Source organism: Corticium candelabrum, chromosome 1 (assembly GCF_963422355.1).
Source record: "Corticium candelabrum chromosome 1, ooCorCand1.1, whole genome shotgun sequence".
In the NCBI taxonomy this organism is placed as follows: Eukaryota; Metazoa; Porifera; class Homoscleromorpha; order Homosclerophorida; family Plakinidae; genus Corticium; species Corticium candelabrum.
Genome location: NC_085085.1, coordinates 15,915,162 through 15,941,197, shown reverse-complemented (window position 1 = coordinate 15,941,197; position 26,036 = coordinate 15,915,162). Strand labels below are relative to the sequence as shown.

The window sequence follows — 26,036 nt, the reverse complement described above, 5'->3', positions numbered from 1 at the left end:
ACAAGGAGTTCATCATGGCCCCACAACACTAGTAATGGTGTGTTATGAAGATATCATCTACACATGACAACTGACTAGTGCCATACGCTCTAAATTTATGTGATACAAAGCAAGCTAGTCTCACACACATGCACACACACACACACACACACACACACACGCACGCACGCACACCACCCACAGACAAACAAACAAACGAACAACCATCAATACCTATCTGAGAGACAAGTGCAAAATAAGTGATTTTACGTCAGATACATTTGTTTCTCGAACTACATTCACTCATTTTGTCTTCTGTTCTGAAAGTCATCGCCGATCTTTTGGTCGTGCGCAACCGACGTAGATCGTCTTCCTTGCAATAATTATTGATCGTAGACAGTACGCATACGTCGCTGTATCTGTGCACGTGCGCTGTGTGATCTTCAAGATCATGTTTGTTTACCTTGTAACCCACAAGAGACTCTTACTTTGCCTACTTTCGACACGCCCGCTACCAGACGAGCCGAGATTGCCTCAAAAAGAAACGTCAGACACGCGAAATTGCGATCGACAATGTCGTGATGACTTCGGCATTCATATGAAGCCAAATACAACGAAGAAGAAGCAGGTCGCACTCGATTTCGGCTCATTGAGATGTCTGCGAGACGCGTGAAAATTATAATGGCCATCGTCACGTCGTTCTCGTCTGTCTCATACAGCTGTAAGAGTTAAAGAGTGCCGATTCGAGGTTCAATAAATGCGAAACCATATAGTCCCCATAATAAGCCCAGCTAAACTGTTTCGGGAACCAAATACTAAGCCCGAGATAATTAATTGCCCGAGACCAAATTGTCCCTACAACCATAGTCTAGTTGATATTACCTGGTACAGTGGCAGATCCAGGCATTCAACATTTTCTTTATCAAGAGTTGTACCGTACCGTATGTTGAGTATCTCAAACACTTTGTACCAATTAATGGCAATGCACATGTCACACAATGAAAAACCTTCACAAAACCTGAATCCTACTTGTTGATCTAACAGCAACATAGCTCTCAACCTTATAGTCAAAGAGAGTTAATTCTCTTGTCATGCCGAGGATAACTGTAACAACCCGAACTTACTCCTATGGTACACTAGTGGCAATCTCATTATCTGTGGAACAGAGCCATCGTTTCGTGTAAATATCTACCCCCTTTTGGAGATGACGTCATATTAAATAAATAATCGGTTTTGTGACCCTTTTTAGTCAAAGTCTGGATCCGCCACTGGGTAGGAACGTAGTGAATCCTTGTGTCCCACGTCTACTTCTTTGTGTTGATACAAGACAGTATATGTAATTAGTTGTGGTTTGAACTATACAGATATATACTGTATCTATAATTATAACAGTTGCATAATGCACAGAAATAAAGGTGCATCAACAAACTGTAATCACAGCAACAAAACTGTTGGCTTTGGTACAAAAAGAGAACACAACATGGTTTAACTTCTGCTAGCAAGCAATTGCTGGGTTGGTACAGATAAGTTTAGTATTGGTACACACGAACTATAGAAATGTTGGTTTAGGAGAAACTGGAGGGCTGGAATCTTCAAACCATTCTCTTTCATTATCACCGTCTCGTAGTCTATGTGACATACCGGTCTTTGATAGTGGACTATCTAGACCATCACCCACACGATTCTGATATCTCCTGTTTCTATAGCCCACAGCACCAGTAGAAGATGGTGAACTACTACTATACCACAGGTCATCTCCATCTTCTCGCTTTTGACCAGCAAACAAGTCACCATTGTCATCATCACCAGTTTCTCTTTCTACACGCCATTTCTGAAGTGTGTTCGGTGTCACATTCTCAAAATCATCAACATCAGCAATTCGCCTGGTAGACAGAGTGCTCTTCTTACCCACACCATCCTTGTACGAATATCGATGTTTAAATGTCCGATCACCATGACTGGAAGCCCAGTGACCACCTTCCTCACCATCTGATGATGCACTATCGTCTAAACCATCTAGTGGGTCGGCCTCTAAATCACTTTGGTCACTGAAGTCTTGAAGAGCTCCTCGTAGATCCTGAATACGCTTATTTGCTCTTTCTAATTCTTTTTGTACAGAAGACAGATTAGACTCCATCATCTCTCGATCTGACTCCTTCGAGGCATAATGTATACTGTTCAAGCAACACTGGGCAAAAAATCATAAAGATATTACCAACTGCCTGTTCTTTCTGCTAATTTCTTGTTCTTTTTTCTCCTTCTCCATGAGCTCATCCTTTAATTCTCTGATCTGTCTATGAGACCTATTGAAAGAACAATATTCAACAACCCATGAATGCAGCATTCAGCTACCAACCGTCGTAGTGACTCTGCCACAGTACCATCACCACGTTGCAGTTCTTCTTTTTCTTCACCTAATCGTTTTAAATTATCCTTCAAGCGTCGTATATAGTTCTTAAAATAAACAACTTCATCTCTAATTCAAACAAAGTGCAACCAGTTTCAAGACTCACATCTTGTCTATGTCGAGCTGCCTGCTCCATTTCCAACTTTTCCTCAACTTCTCTCACCTACACACATAACACACAGATACTAAAATGATGATATTGTAACAACCATGCATGCATAATCATGATAATGCTGCAGCAGTGTCGGAGTAGTCTCAATGTATATATGCCAAATCCTGTACTACAAAACAAAGTATAGCAGCTACAAACACACACACACACACACACACACACACACACACACACACACACACACACCACACGTGCACACACACACACACACACCACACGTGCACACACACACACACACACACACACACACACACACACACACAAACAAGCACAAATTTGAGTATTCTTATATCAAAAACTCTCATGTAATTAACTAATCACAAAAAACTGCCAGCATAAGTAGTTGCCTTTTTGTATCAACAACACAATCCCTGACTGACATATACATTAAACTAGTACTTTAAACTCCATGGCAGATGCCTTTCCTTGACTGACTGCACTGCGTTGAAGACTCTCAAGTTGTTGAGTCAGCTCCTCAACCTACATTATAATACACTCAATTACACGATACCGGTATCATGAACAAGTGTTGCTACTTCATTTTTCAATGACAAATTCTTATTGCTTAGCTGTGAGTTCAATATTTCTGCTTCAGCATGCTGAGTCTGAGCAGCAGTCAGCTAAAAACAGTGAAAAAATAAATCAAGTACTCAACCAGTAATAATAATTAGAATTCTAGGTACCTGTTGCAAAGTGTTCTTGTGCTTGGTAACTATCTCATTCAAATCTTCCTGATCATCTTCTAACTTGCTTTCCAGTTCAACCTTCTGGCGATTCAATTCACTTACACGTTGCTCTGCCTGTAAGTATGGCACATGGAACATGCATGCCACTAAAATATCAGCAGCCACAGTAAGTCAATTACCATCTCCCTGTCTCTTGTTACTTCTGTCAAGAGTTGCTGTTTGTCTTCCAGTTCCACTTCAAACTTACGTTTAGCTCTTGTTGATTGCTCTAGTTGATCTCGCATTTCATCAAGCTAAATCAAGAGATCAGTCTTAGTCAATGGTATAGAATAATAGTGAATAGTATTAGAAACAAGGTTGCAAAATAAACACAACACTTCGGGTAATGATGCATGTAAATGCCTCAATCAAAGCAAATGGAATACAAAAAAATGATAAAAACACAGTCAAGTAACTAATCAGTAGATAGGCAGCAAAAAGTTATCAAATAATTTCTGTACACTGTACCACAACAAAAGCATGCGAGTAATTAGAAGCAAACACAACAACATACCTCATTTCTTAAAGATCTGACACTAGATCGCCCGCCAGCAGAGTGTTTGGTTTGCTTCAATACATGGAATAGTCAAACTAATTACAATTATATGATGTAACCTGCTAGATACCTCAAGCTGAAGCATTTCTTGAGTGTCATGCAGAAGTGCCTTTGTCTTTTGTAGAGCTTTCCGCAGACGACGTTCTGCTTCAGGATCTCTTCGTTGTGCTTGCTCTTTAGCCTCAGCTAACTGATACTCCACGTCCCGTTTCATCTAAATAGCCCACATCACCTCTCCACCAACACCAACTACAGGTACAAGCCTCACTCGTTGTGCTGCAGATTTCTCTTCATATTCACGGTCAAGCTGTTCTTCTAATGACTTGACCTTTTTGTGCAACTGATTTACTTGGCGATCGTGTTCTTCCTCTTTTGCTTCCACACTTTTCTTAAGCTGTTGTTCCAGTCTTTGGTTCTCAATTTCCAGGCGCAACTTTGCCTATTCAAACCAAAAATGTAATATGATTAGCAAAAACCAAAACTGAGAGACACTCTAACTCACTGATTCAAGCTGCTGAGTACGAGCTGCCATATCATCCAGCTCTTCTTCTTGATCCTCCAATTTCTGTTCAATATCTCGTTTTGATTGCTTTAGAGCTGTGACCTGCACATACCAAGTTAACTAAAATACAGCAATTATTACTGACCATTAGTGATACAAGTACAACTGCATGTACGTGTGACACTACAGTACAGTTCAAGTCCAGCGCTAGAGTATGATATTTTAGAACAAGAACATGCAACTGATTCAAATATGATTTAGACATTAAAACAAATAAATAGCATTAATAGAAAACAATTCAGGCAAACCTTCCGAGTCTTGAAAATAAAGATAAGATTGTCAATAAATATACTTGCTATTATACTGTAAGTGTTTGAACTATTCATTGTTACTAACTACCTCATGGCATCCATTACAAATATCTAACAAATGTTCTTACAACCTTCTAATACACTACAGTTTGTTAAAGTAGTCTAATGATAATCCCCAAATTGACTGACCTAAAATAATCAAAATATTGTTGTGTTTAGATAAATGGGTTAAAACTTAATTCCAGTTTGGTCACATATGATGAGTATGTATACTCTACTAAGTCACATGACTTTAACAAAGTCCCATTTCTTATGGCTCATAGCTGAAATTACTACAAACTGTACATGCAGTTCTGACCTCTTTCTCTTCCTTGCTGCCTTGTTGTGACACCTCTGAAAGTTCCTCCTGCACACGATGCAGTTTTCTTTCAGCTATTGATAACTCCCCTTCCTTTTCCTTTTATGACAAGCAAACACAAAAATCTGCTAAACATTAATTGCTAAAGAAATTGACAACAGACCTCCAGTTTGCGCTGTAAGGAATACTTCTCTGCCTCTTCTTTTTCTTTACTTCTAGTAGCTTTCTCGCCTTCTGCCCTTTCCCTTTCTAATTGATTAAGAGCAGCTGCCAGTTCATGATCAAACCTAGCACAAACACAAAGGATTAAATAAGGACATCACAGATTGAACCAAACTTGACGATACCAAGTCAACAAGCAGACGTGGTTACAAATCACACAATAACCAGAAATCAACGTCATTCTGCCATTCTAATTGCCTCTTTTAATTCATACAACTAGTAATGCGTGAACCTCCGTCGAGCGTCGCTTCAAATGAAAGCTACGAAGCAAGGTACGCAGAGTATATCCAAACACCGCAGCTGCCGACTGCTCCTTCTGTCGAATGTAGACAGGATAGAAGCCAGTTCTAATTTTTCCAAAGCTATAGTTTATAAATTCTGTATATTTTTGTGTATCGCGTTACGTACATTAGTTACCATATCGGTAGTTGGCGACGCACGTTAGCAAGGAAATCCCGTACGTAACACGCGCACTACTCTTCCCATTTGTGCATACTATGGCAGCAAGATTGGATGCGCGTAGATTTTCAGGTAGCACTACTTGAAATACAACGTTTCTGTTGATTCTGATCAAAAATTGATGTCTTTCTGGCTAGATGTTCTCTCATGTCAAACAGCACGTAGCGATTGGCTGTCTGGCCATTGTCCCTCGTTGCCGCGTGCGACACGAAGAAGAATAATGCGTAGTGATTGGTCACTCGCTTGCATACCATACATTCCTGAAGCGTGACACCCATATATGGTCATTTTTTGGCATACATAGTCAGCCAGCCAGCCACAGAGATTTGGGGCAAATAGAACCCCGTTAGTATACCGCTCCTCGCAAGTCACGTGACTTCTTCAAAGTCCTGTCCCTTTGATTTGTAGCTTTCAAACAATATGGACACCTGAATTGTATTATTCTCAACCAAAAACAGATTTCCTTACTACACAAACACAGTCACTACCCACTAGGAATGCACAGGTGATTACATTGCAAACTTGTAAAGCATCCAAAGAAGTATCAGTTAATTCAGCCCTCTAACCACTAATAGACAACAAGCAGTTGCAGTTTGCTTGTTACTAAGTGTCAATCTACAATTTTTGCCAATGCACGATGACACTGTGATAAAGTAATAATAAGAACAGTAAGAAAGCATTTGAGCAAATCTAATAAATGTATGGAGTCTATCTCTATCAAAAGTAACATTACTTGGTACACTGAAAGCTCAAAGGCAATAATATTTACCCATTAGCTACCAATCCAAAGTAAACATCTAGCAGCCACTGCTTCAGATGAACAAATGTAAGGAAAATAAACACGAGACAGCATAATTAAATAAATCACCTTTTCTGCTTCTTTTCTAGTTCAGCATTACGGTCCAGCTCACTCTCTAAATGAAGCTGCACATCGGCTAACTCCGAGTCCAGTCTGTTTGCCTTTCTCCTCATGGTTGCCAACTGATTATTCACCTCTTCAACTTCAGCTAGAGCCTCAGTTAGCTACAGATACAAAGCAGCTAGCAAATTCGATTAGCTATAGTCTGACATCACACATTACTTTTCTCTCAGCTGTCTTCTTTGCTTGTGCTAACCCTTCTATCTCATCCTCAGTCTCCATTTGCCAACGCTTTCTGGCCATTTCAAGCTCACGACGAGCACGTTGGTATTTTTGATAATACAAGTCACTAGCTATAACACAACAAATACAAATTACTGACAACAGCTGAGTGAACTCTTAACCAAGACAAACAGATAAGACTGTTAGCAATGGCCATCTCTTTGACATAAAATTATCAGAAAAGCAAGCCACAAGTTTACACCAATAGTAGCAAATAATACAACTATGTAAGTCCAGCAATAAGACACGCCTTGTTGTTGACTTTGAAACAGGGGTTTCAAAGTCCTTGAAAAGCATTCATTTTTAGTTCAACAATGAAGGCAAATTGGCACGTGTAACTAACATCATTCAGATTCTCTCGTCAAGACCTATTTTTAAAGCCTAGGTTGTTTTTCCGTGGGACTGCCCATTTAAGAAATTGAGTTGCTAATTTACTACAAAAATTCTGACTTTCCATACTTTCCTGAACTCCACTATCAGAAGAAAGGCAATTCAAATAATAAGAGAAAACAGCTGCCTACCACAATACAATTTCCATCATTGGTCAAATACGATAGTGACATCACAATTTCCTCATAGATAAATGGCAAATCATACAACATCAAGCAAACTAACTAAACTACACTCAACACTCAACTTTTGACTGACTCAAATTACTGCATACCTTCAGCTGCATCTTCATCACTGTCAGAACCAAACTGCTTATGTCCAAGCACACGAATGTCTTCCACCTCCATTTCCAATTGATCATACAGCCTCTGTAACCGCCCATGCTTTTCCTACAACAATATGCCAACACTAAAACTACCCATAATGAGTTTGTGAGTCGACCAATTACTTGCAAGTCACCAAGTGCCTGTTCTAAACGCAGCTTTTCCATTTGTTCTGTTTCCAGTACCTCATGTGCATTCACAGCAGATGCATGTTCCTCAGCAAGCTCAGAGGACAAGCGTTGCACCTACAAACTTCATAATTATCCATGGAAAAAGAAAGCAGAAGCAATTGACAAAACCTCTTCAGTTAGACTGCTTTCGTTCTCCTTGATTACTGCATTTTCTTGTTCTAAGTGTGCAACTTTTCCTCTAAGTTTTTCTACTTCAACCTATAAGCAACAAAAAAAAGAATACAATAAGTTGATGTTATCCAGTATTTGAGATATAGAATAAAACACTACAACACTAAATACACTACAAACATTAGATCTACAAATATATTAAACAGCGCATAAATGCACCAAGTACATGTAAACACCAAGGTGGTTGCCAAAAACACAACAAAAAGCACATATAGCATATGCTTCAGTCAGTCAAACTTACCAAGAACTGTGACACAGGTAAACAAAAATGCACATAAAGACACAAGTACACACAAATACAGTCATACACAAACAGGTAGCCACAACTGGACTAGCAGCAAATAGATAAAATCCCATTTAACACTAAATTAATCATCAATTCTGTTACTAGTCAAAAACTATCACCTCACAATGAGAACAAAAGTCACAAAGTACGGTACAGTGTCTAGTTACAAATGTTTGGCATTAATGAAGTTGCTACAACATCTTTATATAAGAAATAAGAAGAGTGTATGCAAGTGTCATAAGAAGTAAGAAGAGTGTATGCAAGTGCCATGTAGGTAATACTGTATCCCCACAGCTCCCCAGTAAACATCTATTACATATTACTTACAGACAAGTCCTTTAGCTCTTCCTCAGTTCTGTGAACATCCAACAAAGGAATAATCTGATAGTAACAACCACACAAACAAAAATTCAAATATAACATTATGTATCATAATAAATAAAAATTAATAAATTACATACTTTAGTGTAGAGTTTCCACCATGACCACTTCTGGTACACAAGGTACTTCCTAACATTCTTCTGCACACATCTGATAGCAACATGTTGACCCTATGATCTTGTCGTCATTTCATATGCTCCAGACAACAATATTAGCGTACGTCTTCCAACCTGATTCTTTTTCACTATTCTACGAGCCAGGTAGCCACGACAGTGGGCCTGAAAGCCTACAAGACGAGACTCTGAGCTTTGCTCTTTCCTGTTTTCTAACGATGCCACAGTGCCAGCCCTAAAGAATACCTGGATGCAAGCAAGGTCAAAGTTAGCTGTTAATAACACACAGCGATCCCTCTTACCCGTGTCTCACCAATTCTGTAACAGCTCTTTTCAACATCTACTTTACCAAGTAGTTTCTCTACAGACTTAACAGAAATACCTTATTAAAAAGAACTTCACTTGTATTCTCATATGGTGCTCAACACACATATAATTGTAGAACTACAATACTCAGAAAGTTTACTTCATGCTATACACACCAAATAAAGTACAAGTACAATAGGTACGCATTCTTGCTATCTACCTACAAATGACAACCACATGCACTACAATTACTATTGCAAAATGACGTAAAGGGAGCTAATGATTCGGCAAGAGCATAAAAAGATTTGAAATTCGCTTTACCAATAGAGGAGAACAAAACATTAATCTAGACCAACATAGCTGTTATTATTATCAAACATGAATTCTTCAACTTGGTTAGAAAAAACAGCCAAATAGTTTATTCAATAAAAATTCTTCATGCCCAGTCTGTCTCCAATTATTGCTGTCCACAAACCAATGATATGAGTGGTTTAAAAGTCAAGAAATTTCTCCCATAAGGTGAAGCTCAACCTGTGGCAAACAGTAATATAACTCGTAGTAGTGTGGAGGACAGTGTACTGGACAATTTCTAAAAGAAACTATTTCTATTTCAATAACAAAAACACTTAATTAAACGTGATGCCACTTGAACTGTCTCTAATCAAAGCCCATTTTGAGGCAGATTTCCCTTTAAAACTCTTGACTAATGTTCAAATCAAGATAACACTAAAACGGTTTACATTTGATTTACTACGACTAACATACAATTAACAAGTCTTCTTCTAAGTGCATGGACTCTTGATTACTCCCTACTTGTAGAAGAACACATCATACCTCTTTTATATTTGCTGCTGTATCGGCTACTCTGTCCTCAACTGCCACAAGCAAATCGAAATGCTTCACAAAATCACCAAACACCATGTGCTCAGGAAATCCTGCAAATCAGCCTCTAAATTGTCAAAAGTCAACTTCCAACAATATCAAATAACCTTGTCGGTAGATCCTTAATGCATTTAACAGTTCTACTCTTCTCATTTGGTTTCTCACAAAAGGAATATCCATTACAGAATCTGTTGACCGAACTCTTCGTGGAGATGACTCTGTAGATCTTGACGCCATTCCAGTTATATTTCGAGGTAAGAAACAGTGAACAAAAGTTTGTTGTGATCTGCGCAGAATATCCATCAAAACATCCTGTAACATAGACAGTCATTTGCTTGCATCACACTATAACCAAATCTTTCTTACCAATTTTAGCTTAGTTTGAAGAGAGACTGAATGCCTCTTTACACCTGCCCCTCCCACTCCTCGCTGAAGAGTACGTTGCTTAAACAAAGCCAAGCTATCTCCAGTCAAAGTCCTTTGCCTTGAAGCAATACTGCCTTGACGATTTCGACCAGCAGCAGTAAGAGCAGCAATGGGACCTCTGCATAAAGGAAATTACACAAGAGAACGTCTACAGTTAATATGCTGTAATTATTAATTAATAAACTGTACTAATAATACAAAGTTCAAAATGCAAGCCATTTACAATGCAGTGTGAACCTCGAGTGTGCACATATCAATGCACGCATGCACACACGCACGCACACACACACACACACACACATGCACACACACACACACACACATGCACACACACACACACACACACACACGTGCACACACACACACACACACACACACACACACACACACACACACACACACAGCCAGTGACCATACATACTACAGTTGTTTAATTCTAGCCCTTCAAAGCCAACCTTTCATATATGATATCTAAAATAATAATGGGTGCTCATTCATTTCCACCTGTGCGAGTGAGCACGTACCTTACTTGTTTGACTAGCTGCAGAGTGAAAACAACGTATGTATGATAAATTTCTTTGAACTTTATACTTTGCTTCAGTCAATGGTCTCTAGCGATGACGTCACACTTCATAGTTAGTTACGTAAATCAATAGTCAAGCTAACAGAGAAGCGCCTAACTAACCAACGGTGTAGACTCGCAAACTACTGTTTCTTCAATTCGCTCGTGGGGTGGGTAATTAGGAGTGGTGCGAGATGCACAGTAAAACGCGCATGCTTAATTACTTAGCAGTAAGTGAGCAATGTTTCCATGGCAACATTAGCAGTTGTTAACTTTCATTACATTAGCTAATTATTAGCTAAGAACAGCATCATCTGTCACAAAAACAGTTAGTACAACAACTCAGACGCTTTATATAAGTTAAAACGCTGCTTATGCCTAATTCAATATTGTCGCCATAGCAATAATCACAGAGTGACGTCACATAACGTAAAGTGTCAATTTTTTACACCCATCAAGGAAGACAAACAATTATTCAAAATGATCAAATTGTAACAGCTGTCCCCTGGGTGTAGGGGTGGTGCAACGCAGTCACCTAAGTGAGCATCTCAACATCTCAAGTGATGACATCACATGACGTCAACTATTTTATGTTTACCTTCTTCAAAACTAGCAAAGGATAACTCGAATTTATCAATTCCTAAACGATTCCCCAAGGGAGTAGGGGTGGTGGCGAACGGACTAGGTAGGGACGACACTCAGTGTACCCTTTGACGCATTAGAGAAAACTCTCTAGCTTCGCTCGCTCGCAAACAATGTGACAGCTTGTGTACTCACTTGACTGATTCTGTTGTCATGGTAATTGCCGCCCTTGTAGCTGGATGTTCCCTTGCCCATCGAAGCCAATTATCGGCTTTGTACAGTATTGGTAGTGTCTTCTGACAATGATTCAAGACAAAAGAATTCAATTCAGGAAACACCTGAACCAATGGTTTGCCTACAAACAATTTCGCAGTTTAGATAAAGTTTCCAAATCCTACGATTATGTAGTACCTCTCAAAGGGTCATCACTACGAGCATGAAACTGAAGGCGTTCCAAAAAACTACTTGTTGTGGCTCCTGGAAAGATAGATTCTTCATCAAGAATGTGTAAAAGGCCCTTAGAATCGGAGCTACGAAATTCTCCTGATGAACGCTAATACAAATGCATAATGGAGAAAAGTAAAACATAGAAGCAAATGAACATAATACCATTGACGATTGCGTTCCCATTCGATCAATAAAGCTGATGATTGAAAGTGGGCTCTGAGGTACTGCTGTGAAGTTAACAGCAACATTCTCCTGTCCATTAAATTGACAACAATAATCACAAGAGTAAATAAAACATGGGTGACAACTGGCACGCAAAAAGATAGACAAACAGGCAAGCAAATAAGAAAAAGTTAATCAAACACACACACACACACACACACACGCACGAATGCACGCACAATGACACACACACACGCACACACTCACGCACGCATGCACACACGCACGCATGCACGTGAGTGCACACACACACACAAAAATGGATAAATGGACAAATGTCAAGCCCTCCATGTCATTCATGAATGACATCAACCTTAAGGGTAGTTGCGGAGATAGCTCCCCTGCCTCTAGAGACAGGGCCTCCATGCGCTACGTGGAGGTTTAGGACCAGCGCTACAATCCACCTGGAGCTTGACCAGAGTCATTCAGGGGCACTGACTATGGCTCAGCTTTGGGACTGGAACCAAGGCCCACACGTACCCGTCTGCTGCATGATGTTACTGCCAAGCCAGCGGTCATGTCCACCCCAGTCAATGATCAGGTACTCATTTATACTCCTGAGTCGAGAGAAAAAATTGTGTGTAAGTTTCTTGCTTAAGGAAATTATGTCATAGCTCGCCATCACTGTGACTTGAACCTGCAACCCTGCAAGGTCCCAGGTGTTTTCATTCTCCAAATGCACTCTCTAACCAACTGAGCTATTGCACCACACACACACACACACACACACACACACACACACACACACACACACACACACACACACACACACACACACACACACACACACACACACACACATGCACGCACACACACACACACACACACATGCACGCACACACACACACACACACACACACACACACACACACACACACACACACACACACACAAGCGAGTGCACACACCTGAGCATATCTGTCTTGTTCAGTGACAAAGACAGTGTTATAAAATGTCATTTGAAGTCGTTCTTGTGCATAATTGTGCAACAAGTCATCAAAGCTGGCTCCACTATTCCGAAAAGCAAGACTTGGATTCTGAAATCCAGGCATATCAACAATGTTGATCGTTGATACATGATGAGCACTAGAATGAAGACACCTGTAACACACAATGTATCACTACATTAACGTTATCACTCAAGCCTGAGAAGACACCATTCACCTGTTGATGAGTGAGACTAATGATGAGAAAGCCTGCTCATATAGTCCCATTGCAAACGCCTCTAGTGCAGCTTCTGCAGAAGGAGCTTGCAACAAATAGCTCTGAGAGCTCTGTGTACTAGTAGGAGTGCCTACCACACATTGGCAACTTTATTCATACATCGACATTAACGTAACAGTGAACAACATCCATTTGCTTTGTTACCTGGGGGAGATGGTGACTCTGTTGTTCCATGGAAAAATGCTGCTCTCCTTATGCCTCCAGGAAGGGCAAACATGGCATGTTTCAGCTCATCTTGTGTCACACCAAGCAAACTGGCTGCTCTCTGAGCAGCTGTAGGATCAATAAAACGACCACGATCTTGAGCACCAGGACCTAATAAATATAATGCATGCAACATTAAAAGTAGAGCCATTGCGAATAGTACAGCTGCTTCTATAGTCAATAGTATAACACATGCACAGTTCTTATGTCTCAGAAAACACAGTCCTTGCATTATCACAAGTATTCCTATTCTGAGACGCATTTCAAACTCTTAGTACATACTTGCTTACATCATAGAGTCTTCAGTGACTGCTACAGTTAAATCACTCTATCAAAAACTACTAAAAAGATTGAGGTTATGTAGACAGAGTTTGCATTTAGTGAACCTCCAGTCCAGTTAGGCACTTGAATGACCAAGTTTTGGTTGTCCATGAGCAAACTTGACAAGGTTCTATCACTCGTTAATGTCCATGCATACTAAAGATAGTGCATACAAGGTATTAGTCACAAGTTTACGCCAACTAAAGCAACTGTTCAAAAAATTATATTTATAAACTTGGCAACACTCGTAACACTCAAACAAGCCAACAAATTAGAAATTCTAAAGACAATGTCCACATTCACTGCTTTTTCAAAAACCATTTCATTGCTAACCTCTGGCAGCACCAGAAAAACCCAGGTGATAAACAGCAGCCAAGAGTGACCAGAGAGCCTTTGCTTCATCTGCTGAAATCTTGAGATGCTCCAGACCACCACTCAAACTGTACCATCCCTTCTTTGCCCATTCAATCTCCTTAGCCTTCAATGACACAAAAAAAGAACAAAAATTCTAATGTTAACAACAAACTCATTGGCAAAACTGAACAAGTATACATTCTCTGGTGGAGTAAAAAATGCATTTTGTTGAGTCTTTCCAGCGTCAAGCTGAAGATCATTCCTACCAAAGCATGAAGTACATAATAACTTCACTGAAGTAGTGGATGCAAGATGAGAGTACTGTTTACCTTATTTTTCCAGTTGAACCAGCTATCAAGTAGTAGAATATGTTGAAGTTGTATTCACCAGGCCCGCGTTGTACACTTCGACGCTTCTCAATAAGAGATACCTGAGGCAATCAGTTAGCCAGTAAAACAACAGTTTTACTTAGTAGACACTAGAGAGCATACTCTATTGTGAATAGTAACAATATAAATATACAATGTCAGTGGCACATAAGAACAGTATAAGTACACTTAAGGTTTCTTTCCAAGTCAGAACTAACTATTAATAACCAAATTACCAACTCTAATCCAGTGTGGAAAATAGGAAATTATTTTGGCTTGGACAGACTGAGCCTAGGTAGGACAATGCCACATTCTTGTATGGTATTACATGAACTAATTAACCTCCCCTACTGCAGTCATTTTTGCATGTAATTTTTGATAACCAACTTCCAAGGGAGAAATGACATTAAAGGCAGCTGAGGTTTTCTCTGGATAAAGCATGCTAGAAGGCACCTAAGTTCATGAATTAACAGTTACACCATTGGAAAGGCCATCACGTGCTAAGAGAGCGTTTACACTATCATATATGTGTACCGATAGATGTTTTGTCCAAACACGTCCCAACACTGATGCAGTATTTACTTGGACAAACAACACATTTGGTGGGACATTGTCCTATGTCCTACCGTTATTTTCCACACTGCTAATATTCAAGACACACTTTACAATACATCTGCAATAGTTTTAAACAATGCTTGAGAACATTTACATGCATCTCAACTATACCGTAAACTTTGCAACTCTAATAAAAACAGCACTATGAATTTCCAAATATTACAACGGTGTGCAATGACAGTTAAGATGATCTAAAAAACAAGACAGTACAATACCTGCAATGAAGCACCTGTGATCATTCCAGAAAAGTCAAACCGAAGTGACAGAATACGACTAAATCGTGTTGCTGATCTATTCAGATTCGTAATAGCATGGCCAAATGCTTCTAGCATCAACTGTGCTGCATCTAATTTCATCCCTAAAACATCAGATAAGAAAGATCAATGCCCCAATCAAGTTTAATATGTAACAGTAAAGTGCCCTAGAAAATGAGTAATGCAATTAAGACAGTTTGCTATGTTTCTGTTTCTTTAGTACTAAAATAACAGTGAATTGATAATCCTCAATAGCTAACACAAATGTACTAAACTAAAACCATGACATTCCTGCATCATAAGAACAATCCAAATTAACCAGATCTTTGAGTCTAAAGGTCTTTTTCACAGAAAACTATTTTACCAATAAGTAGCCTACAAGATAAGTACTTACCCAGTGATACTGCATTCCCTGATGTGGCTACTGATGTCAAGTACCTCTGCATGTGCCGAGCGTTATATGTCTTTCCTGATCCACTAATTCCCATTGTGATTAGAGACTGATCACTTTTCATCTTCATCATGTTGCTATAAGCAGTCTGAGCTGCAGCAAAGACATGGGGAGGCATGTCCTCACGTCGACAGCCTTGAAACACAAGAGCAACCTACCAAACAACATACAAATTACAAGTAGAACAAGAAAGACACAGTTTGAATACACCAGGGTTGACAAATTTAACTACTTGATTTCACAGCTCCTCTAAAATTTATAGAAGCTGTTGTTATTGTCGAAACACTACTGCGCTGCATGTTCGCATGATCTGCAATCATCATTCTTATATTGGCTCCCTGATCATGAGAGTGCTCATCAAAGACAAATAAGAGAACAGATAAACTAGAAGTCATGAGCTCGTCCCTTGTGTAGCGAAGAGAGAAAGAAAGACTGTTGGCATAACAGCCTGGGTACACATCCTCTCAGTTGCTGAGATTCTGTGTAGAGTGCACCAAAAAAGCTCTTGCAATGTAGAAAAACATACGTTCATGTAAGATTGCAAATACAAGACTCAAACCATCAATGCTGCTCAACTTTGCTATTTGGCAAAAACATGATCTTAAACCTTCTTCTGATAGCACTGAACAAAAGTAGACATAACTTTTAGTTTTACTTGGCCAAATCAACTAAATAAATTGATAATCATCATCGTCCATCCCAAATTCGGAGGCCATCCAGTGAATTTTATGCATATACACAAAGCAGAATTCTGCTACAGTAGCTAGAGGAGTATCATGGTAACCTGTGCTACGGTGGGAATGTCAAATGAGTCACGTCTTTTGTCATACTTCAGATTCGATGCAGTTGTTAGGTGTTCAAGCCATGGTATAGACGCATCATTCCAAAGCAGGCAACTGTTGTAGATACCTTCACAAACTACAGCAGTGATATGCTTAATTCTGGGAGTCCCCTGCCAGATCATTTCCCGGATGTCCTGTGTGACACTTCACTCGGCAGTACTAAAAAGGAGCTGGTAGAAGAAAGTCCAGATCACTATTGGGAAGGTTGTAAAGTCGCTTGGGCAATACATCGAGTTCTACACTACAAAGCCAGACAGTACCATAGCAACGAGCAGCCACGTGCACAAAAGCAAATATTGAATTAAAATTACAAGATCAAATTAACCCTACGGTTGAATTGGAAGGTCATAATGACAGGTAATAGCCCGTCCACCAGTCCATATCAATTGCTAAAAATAGGTGATGAGAAACAAAGAATCATACATTGCTGTGGTCTAACAGAGAAACTCACATGCAAAAACAAGTTGCTCTTGAAAACTACCCTTGCTTTCAAGAACTTCAACGGTACCCTAGTCGCTAAAGCGACTCCGTAAAGAAGAAATTGCGTCTTGAAAGCTCCCAGACAAAGGTGTGCCAGGCATGACGTCACTGGAGGTCAACCTGGATCATTTTGTATTGGAAAAATCTCGATTAGTGCAATGCGACTCGCTACATCAAATCACTTGATTGGAGACAACACTTGAAGACACTACTTGAACATTCACCTTCACTGTGAAGTAGGTGCAGCTTCATAGCGATGAGAGGAAAACGCTGGATGCATTCGTTATTTCTTCTCTTGCGCGTAGATCTAGAACCTCGAGGATACATCGCATCAACTTCCGCTTTGAGGTGTAGTGCTGTAAAAAGACTGGAACATGTAGGAAACTATAACGCTCTTACATCTCCGACGCCCATCTGTCATAACCCTAACCCTAACCCACTCACTAGCTCTGCTTTAAAATCTCTCTCAAAGCAATCTGACTGAAAATGATCTACGCTTACTCTGGAATGTGGTCCGACTGCCACCCTTTTAGCCTCAAACACAGAATCCCACCTCTTAACCATGCTCAATCAAATGGAAATCTAAACAGACTTCTTTCTCCGTTCCCGGCACGTTTACGACAAACTTTACAAGTCAATGGCATACTAATGAATGTTAGATATCTTAAATCGGAGTTAGGAAACTTCAGATCGACTAGATGAGATGTAAACTAAGAACACGGCAAAGCGGAAGTTGATGAAGTGTTTCCTCCGAGTTCCAGACCTACGCACATAAGAAGTCATAACGAATGCCTCCAGCGTTTTTCTCTCATCACTACGAAACTACACCTACCTCACAGTGAAGGGGAATGTTCAAGTGTTGTCTCCAATCATGCGATTTGATGTAGAAAGTTGTGTCGCGCTATTCGAAATTTTTCCAATACAAAACGATCTAGGTCAACCTCCAGTGACGTCATACCTCGAGTGCATCGTCGTCTGGGAGCATTAGAAATGTGACTTCTCCTTTACGCAGTCATTTTGGCTGGCAACTAGGGTACCGTTACACTTCTCGAAGACAAGGCTATTTTTTAAAAGCAACTTGTTTTTGCGTGCGAGTTACCCTTTAACTTCCATTGTGTCATAGAAAATTGCAAAATTCACCAACCTTGTCTGAGTATATGGGCAACGAGCGCACTGGATTCATGATGATCAAATGTGAACCGGCATATGTGTGGATTAAGCTGTTGCCCAGACGTTGTCGCAATGTGTGCAAAATGCTGGACTCATTCAAGTATCGAAGTGATGCCAGATCTTCCACACGATCAAATGATGAGGGATTACCCTGAAACCACAATAAGGCAAAATCAGCAAAGCCACATACACTTAACGTATTACCTGCTATTCGAGCAGTCTTGTTTATGTCACACAACTTAATTTCTAAACAATAAAATGTAGTTCTATACTACACCTTGTACCTACCAGTATCTCTCAAACATGACCACCTGACTAGTAGTCATGAGTTTCCTAATATATCATTCATTTCGCATGAGTATGCAAATGCACAACACTACAAACATCCTAGTATTCAATTACAAGTAGTTTTTGTGTATCAAAGACAGTTTCATCAAAATAAAGATCATGATTTCACACTAGAACAACCAATTCCTAGTAAGTACTGTTTTCAGAAAGTATTACAATTGACCATTTCTATACTAGTCCTTAAGCACCAGAAGTAACTCCCATAGCAAAATTTCCATGCTGTCCTAAATTTGCTTTTCAAGGAAGCCTCTACATGGCTCTCAAGTTCAACAAATCACTGCTATGTGCATATGATTATTGCTCTTTCTAAACTCTTCTGGTGAGTATGACCCTTTACCCTATTCTATAGTATTGTATGAGCACGACTCTTTATTCACCATTTTCTATAATCTCTCTTCCACAACAACACAACACAACAAAAGAAATTCACCTTCAAATCCTTTAACATAGCCACATCTTACCTTTTCTATGTCTCCAGCATCCACCTCCCTAACCTCTCCAGTAGAGTTCAACTTGATGCTACATCTCTCATCTCTCATTTCTGTACCAAAAGTTACATCATCTGATGGCAACCTTGCTATCCCTCTGCGATCCTTTACAAGAGTAGCAGCTGAGAATCCATTGCTGTGAACTAACCATACTCTGTCTGACTCCTTCTGAGGTGAAATTGATGGTAGTCTGTCAGCATTTCTTGCCTACAGAAGAGTCAAATGGATATTAAATTAGAATAAACATGTTTCATGTGCATTGAACACATCTTTCAACTAATCAAGAATGCCTACTACAGTCCAAGGGCTATTCATTGAGCATAGTTTTTGTGTTAGATAGAAAGTGATCTCACCTCCTGACAAAGTTTGCATGCCCTGGCGACTAAACTCTTAGGAATCTCTGAATTCTCTACCCAATATAATACTTCTCAACACTATGAATTCTAGTTGCATCCTGTCAACCTCCTAGTAAAATTGGTGCATACACTCCCTGAAAGAACAGAGGTCTGATGCTTTCAAAAGAACTAATTAACTACAAAGTGCTTGTTGTTGTAGTGATGGTGACTTCTGGTAAAATAATTAAGTGAAATTGATATAATTTAAAAGTTTGATAGGCACATTGACCACTGGCAAAACTAGAGCAGCGCCCCTGTTATCGGACACCATCAATCATCGGACAGCCGTGCAAGAAGTAAATGAAGTAAGACTGAGCTTTCCTAGAGCCCACAGTAAGAAGTATTAGTAAAGACTGTGATTCCAGACGCAAGACTTCGAAAGGCTTGAAACAGTTATGCTAGGATGGTAAACGTGATCCTTCTCTGCGACCCTGTTCATCGGACACCACCATCATTCACCGGACACAACCTCCCCCATGAAACGCAAAGACAATTCTGCAACTTCGCACCTGAGATAGGTTTATAGGTGACTAGCTAACACAACAACACTATCACTGTCTCCGTTTGCTACTCTCCAGAAGAGATAGCGCACGCTCATTGAGTCGAGGTAACGCCCCTTTCGTCGGACAGTCGTTTTGTCTTTGCAGCAGCAGTCTGCAGATAATAATGTCATGAGAGAGAGTTGGAAGGAAATATCGTACGACCCCAATTCGTTTGACCTTTATTTGACTCAGCAACGGTTATTAGCAGAAACTGCTGAATGTTCTCTGCTGACAAGCTCACTCTGTTGGCATCTACTAACCCTCCGGTGCTGTCTAGTCTTCCCAGCGTAAGAATTTGAACTCCTGAGTGTCTTGCAGCACAACTGCACAGGCTTGATGCACACGGATGTAGCAGACGAATCACGTCATCCATGTTCTAGCTTTGCGGTGAGCACATTCTCCCAACTCGCACAGGAACAGCCCGTGCTTCCTTTCAAGGTCCCTAAATTGTTACTTGGCTCTGAATAGGATGTTTGCAGGTGTTTCTATCTCAGTTTGATATCTACCATTGCCCGACCTTGCACCGTCACGAAGTGCAGCATGTCATCATTGGTACAACCAGCTGTACCAAATGCAGGAACTTTGTTTATTATCAGAGCAGCTAGAACCTTCATCCCTGCTTCTCCTAGGTAAAGCTGAATTAGATAACGTCAAGTCCTTGTCAACGCGTGCTACACAGCGATCGACTTTCTTTGCAAAGGGTAAAAGAGCGTTTTAGCACTTCAATCCTGCCCACTCATCGGTTTCGGTTGTCGTCTTTTTTGGTTGAACAGCTAGTTCGTTCAAGCGACATCTTTTACACGTCCTAGTGGGGGCGTGGTTGTAGGAGAAATGACTCAGAATTGCCACCAAGCACTCTAGGCAAGTGTTCTGCGTTCTGCAGTGTTTCAGATAGCTGAAATTAATCAACTGCAGTTATTTGCAACCTAGAGCTGTTGCTGAGAAGGTAGGAAGGCAAGAAAATGGGTGTCCGACGATTGGGGCCGTTACCATGGGCGTTTGACCGACTGTAACTCATACAGATCTTGGCTGACATGCAGGGTAACAACACGATATGTAGGTAAAGAGTTGTTGATTAGCAATATATAAGTAACTAGGCTGAAAGATGCGTGTGTGCAATTCAGACGCTACTGTCCGGTGAACGATGCGTTTGTCCGATGAACGGGGTATGCAAGGCTCCGCACTGTTTTCAATCTCACTCTACGCAAAGAAGAGGTACAATGCTCTCTTTTGGTGTGCTCGATTACAACTTGGATACCTACATTTATGATGTGGTAGGGACTGTGTTCAAAAACGAATAACTGAGAACTCGCGTCCGGAATATGATGGTGTCCGAGGAACGGGGCCGCGCTCTATCATGTTTTTACCTCGATTTCAACACCATACTATTATAAGTAAATTTAACCAAAAATTGCTACAACTAAAGCTGGTAGTTGTTATAGCATGCTGTAAGTGTTATAGAAAGAGGTACAGCGGTCACAGAAATTCAAAGTCAATATCGAGGCAATAGCAATATGAAGGAAGTATATCTATGTGCCAATGCGAAGAATGATCTTGTGGCTAGCAGTGACAACGTTGCAATTAACAAACTTGATAACAACCACACAACTCAATCAAAATCCAATCTGATTTTCAGCTGAGAAAACAGAAACATGCGCATATTTACATGTTGTCGAAAACATACAAAAGTCTTAAGCAGACACATCATTAAGTCCAGTTCATAATACAACGCTGACGTTGACGCTGATGCTGACGCTCACGCTAGCGTCATCGTCATATTGTGAACATGTCAACGTCGACGACGATTGTCGCAGCGTTCGTCCAGCGTTCTTGACGCTGGAGTTGACTCGAGTTCAACCCTAGCATCGATTCCGGAAGTGTACCAACCTAACTGGAAAACACATGATTACCTTCTACAAATCAAAGAACAGTCCTTTTAAATCCCGGATTTGGCATGGAGGGTCTAATGGACAGCGTGCGGAGTTATCCTTGTCTACGGCGGCGAATGAGAAGTAGAAGAATTACAAGTTCTTCGTCCATGATACACACGTGGTGTCACAATAACGTGCGTTAGCATGCGCTCAACGCTCGAGTATCCAGACAGGTGCTGACCAACATCTCATGACGCTCACGGAAAAATATTGTGAATGGTACAACGTTATCGTTAGCGTCAGCGTCAACGTCCAGCATCATCGTCACATCAACGTCAACGTCAGCATTGTATTGTGAACTAGGCTTAACACTACCACAACAGTGTACAAACCTTCACTCTATCAGCTGGCGTTCGTCGTAGTGTTCCAGCCCTGACTTCCAACACTGTCTTTCCGGCTTCCTGTTTAAATGAGGAAGTGACATCCAAGCCACCATGCTTGCTCACTTCAGCCAGCTCCGGTGCCGATGCAACTACCAACTTTAGTGTCTCTCCAGAGCTTCGTATCAACTCAACTACTCTGTTATGCCCGACACCATCAACCTTGTAATCATTAACAGCCAAAAGATGATCACCATGAACAACCCCAGTGTGAGCACCATCCTTAGGCTCAAGCATGTGAACTCCATGATGACCTAATCACAAACACACAATAAAGGAAAGCATCAAGAGTGCCAATGCCTCGATGTGCAATCAACTGGGAATTCAATGTTCAGTATGACAAACACACAAGCAGCTAAAACACTGTATACTTCTACTCAAGAACAAAGCTGTAGCTTGTAAATCAATGAAAACATCACTTCTAAATCCAACAATTTCTTACCTAAAGAAGCCCATTTTTGTTATTAAAATCTATGGCGGCAAGTACATACAGCAGTAACGCATGAACAATGAGAGATCACCCATAACTCAAGAACGAAGCTTTATCTTGCAAATCCACGACGTAAAATCCATGACAGTATCACTTCTTCTTACATGTAGAAATTTACTGTGCAAGTAGTTAGAGAGAGGAGTAACACACACACACACACACACACACACACACACACACACACACACACACACACACACACACACACACGCATGTGCACGCACACACACACGTACACATGCACGCACACACACACGTACACATGCACGCACGCATGCACACACACACACACACACACACACACGCGCGCGCACACACACGCAAATGGCAAATGAATAAGGAGCTGCCGTTAAACGGTAATGCCCCCCAGCCAGATGGCTGGGTTCCTGTGCACTAAGCAGGAGCTATGGGCCATGCTAAGCAATCTCCTGGAGCCTGGCCAGGTGCTCGCAGGAGCACTGACTGCGACGTCAACTGTGCTGTGGGCACCCGAAGTACCACCCGGCCCCCAGTGGCTGATGGACTTTGTCACAGTTGGAGGCCCTTGCCACCCTAGTCAATGACCAGGTACTCATTTATACTCCTGAGTCGAGAGAGGTTACTGTGTGTAAGTTTCTTGCCCAAGGAAATTATGCCATAGCTCGCCATCACTGTGTTGAACAAGCAACCCTGCAAGGTCCCAGATGTAATCAATCCATAAGATGACTCTCTAACCAACTGAGCTATCGCACCACACGCACGCACGTGCACACACACACACACACACACACACACACACACACACACACACACAACTCCTAGAGTATATGACATCTTGATTTAAAATACAAGTTATCACTTAGCACCAGCCATTAAGTTAAGGTGAGAAAACTTCCACAAATCGAGGACTAAGCCATTTTGAGCAAAATACCAATTCAAATCCAAGAAAACACAATCTCGCTTGGCACTGCAAAGGCACTCTCACTCTCATAATCAACAGCAACCTAGAAGACAACAGCAACTTAGGGGACATTATTGCCTCTAGTCTTGTAATTGTACAATATGCTGGGGTGAAAGCTAAAGGCTCGTGTACACTTTGAAAATGTACAGTACACTCATGCATATGCACATGAAAGACTGCAAATAGCAGAAAACCAAAGGCAATGTGCATAAGAAACCTGTGTGATGAGTGAAACCTGTGTGATGAGTGAAAGCTGTCCATTCGGAACCCAGTAATCAATAGCAGAAATTTGTCAACATCTTGCCGTACATAAAATGCAGGGGGTAAAGTGCAAGAGCACACAAAATATGAAAAATAATGTCGCCATCAGAGAAAGACACAAGAACTCGCACAACTAACAGAGAGAAAGAGAGAGCCCCCAGGAAGCTGAAGAAAAATTAATGACGCTTGGATTGTATATTATTGACCCATCTTCTACTACGTGACATGATTCTCTCTATTTACTATTGATTAGCTTCAAAGCCAGTCTGAAATGAGTCATAATATCTTGCTTGCCTTATACAATTTTACTGATACCGTTATTTCCATCAATTGTATTGTGGTGTCACTAGATAAAACCATGCCTCCTCCATCATTTATGTCGTTATGTTACCTACAAGTCAATTAATTAAGCATATAAAGTACATTTTCTGTGTAGGAAGGAAGCAAGAAAGTACAATGAAAGCATACAGTTTCCACACTTGCAAAAGTGACGATTTGCTTCACAAAGAAAAGTCACTACAATCATTTTGACTCACAAAACAAATGAGAAATGTTAATCAAACACTAAGAGAATATGAAATCGTGAAGAGTGACAACCAACAGATCACAATACATGATGAAATGAACCAGGCAATACAGACATGACTTTAGATACAATATGAGTTTTAGATAATGTTCATAGTCAAATCTTTAATATTCTTCTTCCAGCAATATTTGACAAACGTTTTAGTATTAAAATAATACAAATACCACAAAACGATATCATCTCATCTCAACATATAACAACAATAAAACGTATACCTTTAGCTGCTGCTCTAGAATCTCCAGCTGGCTGTCTTAGAGTAAATCCAAAATCTCCTTGCTCTCTTCTCTGCAAGTTGAGCGTCCGTGGCTTAGCGGCCGGTGCGGGCACAACAGGTGGAAGCAACAATGACGTTTCTTGCCACCGGAAAGCTTTCTCGCATCCAGTCACCTCCCTAAGAGCCTCCCTCAGTTTGTCCTCCTCAGATCCATTCTGACCTTCGTCCTCAACGACGGAAAATCTAGCTTCGCTGTTTTCGATTCCATTCTGCTTTTCTCGAATTATAGGACCTTTCTTCGGTGGATTGCTCAAATTCAGACTTAGCGGGCGTCCAGCACTCACGTCTGACACTTCATTACTCTCTACTGTACTCACTAGAGGAAAGCCAGGCCTTAATCTTGGCTCAGTTGGCTTCGTGGGCCGCGGCCCAACCGAAGTATTCGAGCGAACAACATTTTGCGATGGAAGAAATGACGGTCTAGGACTAGCCACTTCGGTTCCTGTGCGCAAGCGGGCGTCTGCAAGTCGGATATCGTCGTGGCTCGCGCTGTCTGCTGTTCCTAGAGCACCGGATGGCCTGTCATCGGCATGCACAGAACCTTCACGTTCTTTCTTCGGGTCTTTTTTGTCTTTCTTCTTCTTGAAGAGCGGCATCCTACTGCAATGAAGAATAGCTATGCAATGACGTCATTACATTGATATTTTAATCACGTCCTGGCCTGGCACCGCGAGGCTAGATGCGATCTAAATTTCAACATACACAAGTGTGCTCGATTGTTTTATCCTGACAAAACACTTACAAAAGATTTAATAAACATTGCCAAAGATCTGTAATTTAGATTGGCGGCGTCTGTTCAGAAACTGTTTAGGAGACCCATTAGCTAAGTCCCGGACAAATGCACGTGCTTGTCTAACACGGCACGTGCGTAGTTGAAAGCCTAGAACGCGACGATAACTCCCTTTCTCTTGTTTCAACGCATACCAGTCTTAAATAATAATTAGTGTGACCGTAGCAAATGATCTATTTACTACAGAATTAAAGACCTCTCCACCCAACGTCGA

General features: G+C 40.7%; 1 protein-coding gene across 1 annotated transcript; it reads right to left on the bottom strand.

Annotated features, from left to right (window-relative positions):
- Positions 1–1,346: 1,346 nt before the first annotated feature.
- On the bottom strand, positions 1,347–25,647 carry LOC134177006 (unconventional myosin-XVIIIa-like). Its single transcript, XM_062643708.1, has 41 exons — positions 24,974–25,647; positions 22,434–22,735; positions 19,207–19,440; positions 18,372–18,548; positions 15,849–16,059; positions 15,416–15,558; positions 14,547–14,647; positions 14,416–14,479; positions 14,197–14,341; positions 13,483–13,653; positions 13,279–13,408; positions 13,023–13,215; positions 12,055–12,144; positions 11,857–11,998; positions 11,641–11,800; positions 10,242–10,419; positions 9,983–10,187; positions 9,828–9,928; positions 8,990–9,055; positions 8,805–8,933; positions 8,655–8,744; positions 8,521–8,574; positions 7,845–7,934; positions 7,671–7,790; positions 7,497–7,611; positions 6,773–6,903; positions 6,560–6,714; positions 5,174–5,297; positions 5,011–5,109; positions 4,342–4,443; positions 4,108–4,278; positions 3,910–4,053; positions 3,798–3,851; positions 3,424–3,537; positions 3,242–3,358; positions 3,095–3,178; positions 2,958–3,038; positions 2,493–2,549; positions 2,336–2,433; positions 2,195–2,282; positions 1,347–2,134 (listed from the first exon to the last, which is right to left on the bottom strand). The coding sequence occupies exons 1-41, from the start codon at positions 25,626–25,628 to the stop codon at positions 1,529–1,531; spliced, it is 6,291 nt and encodes a 2,096-aa protein (XP_062499692.1). The 5' UTR covers positions 25,629–25,647; the 3' UTR covers positions 1,347–1,528.
- Positions 25,648–26,036: the final 389 nt, after the last annotated feature.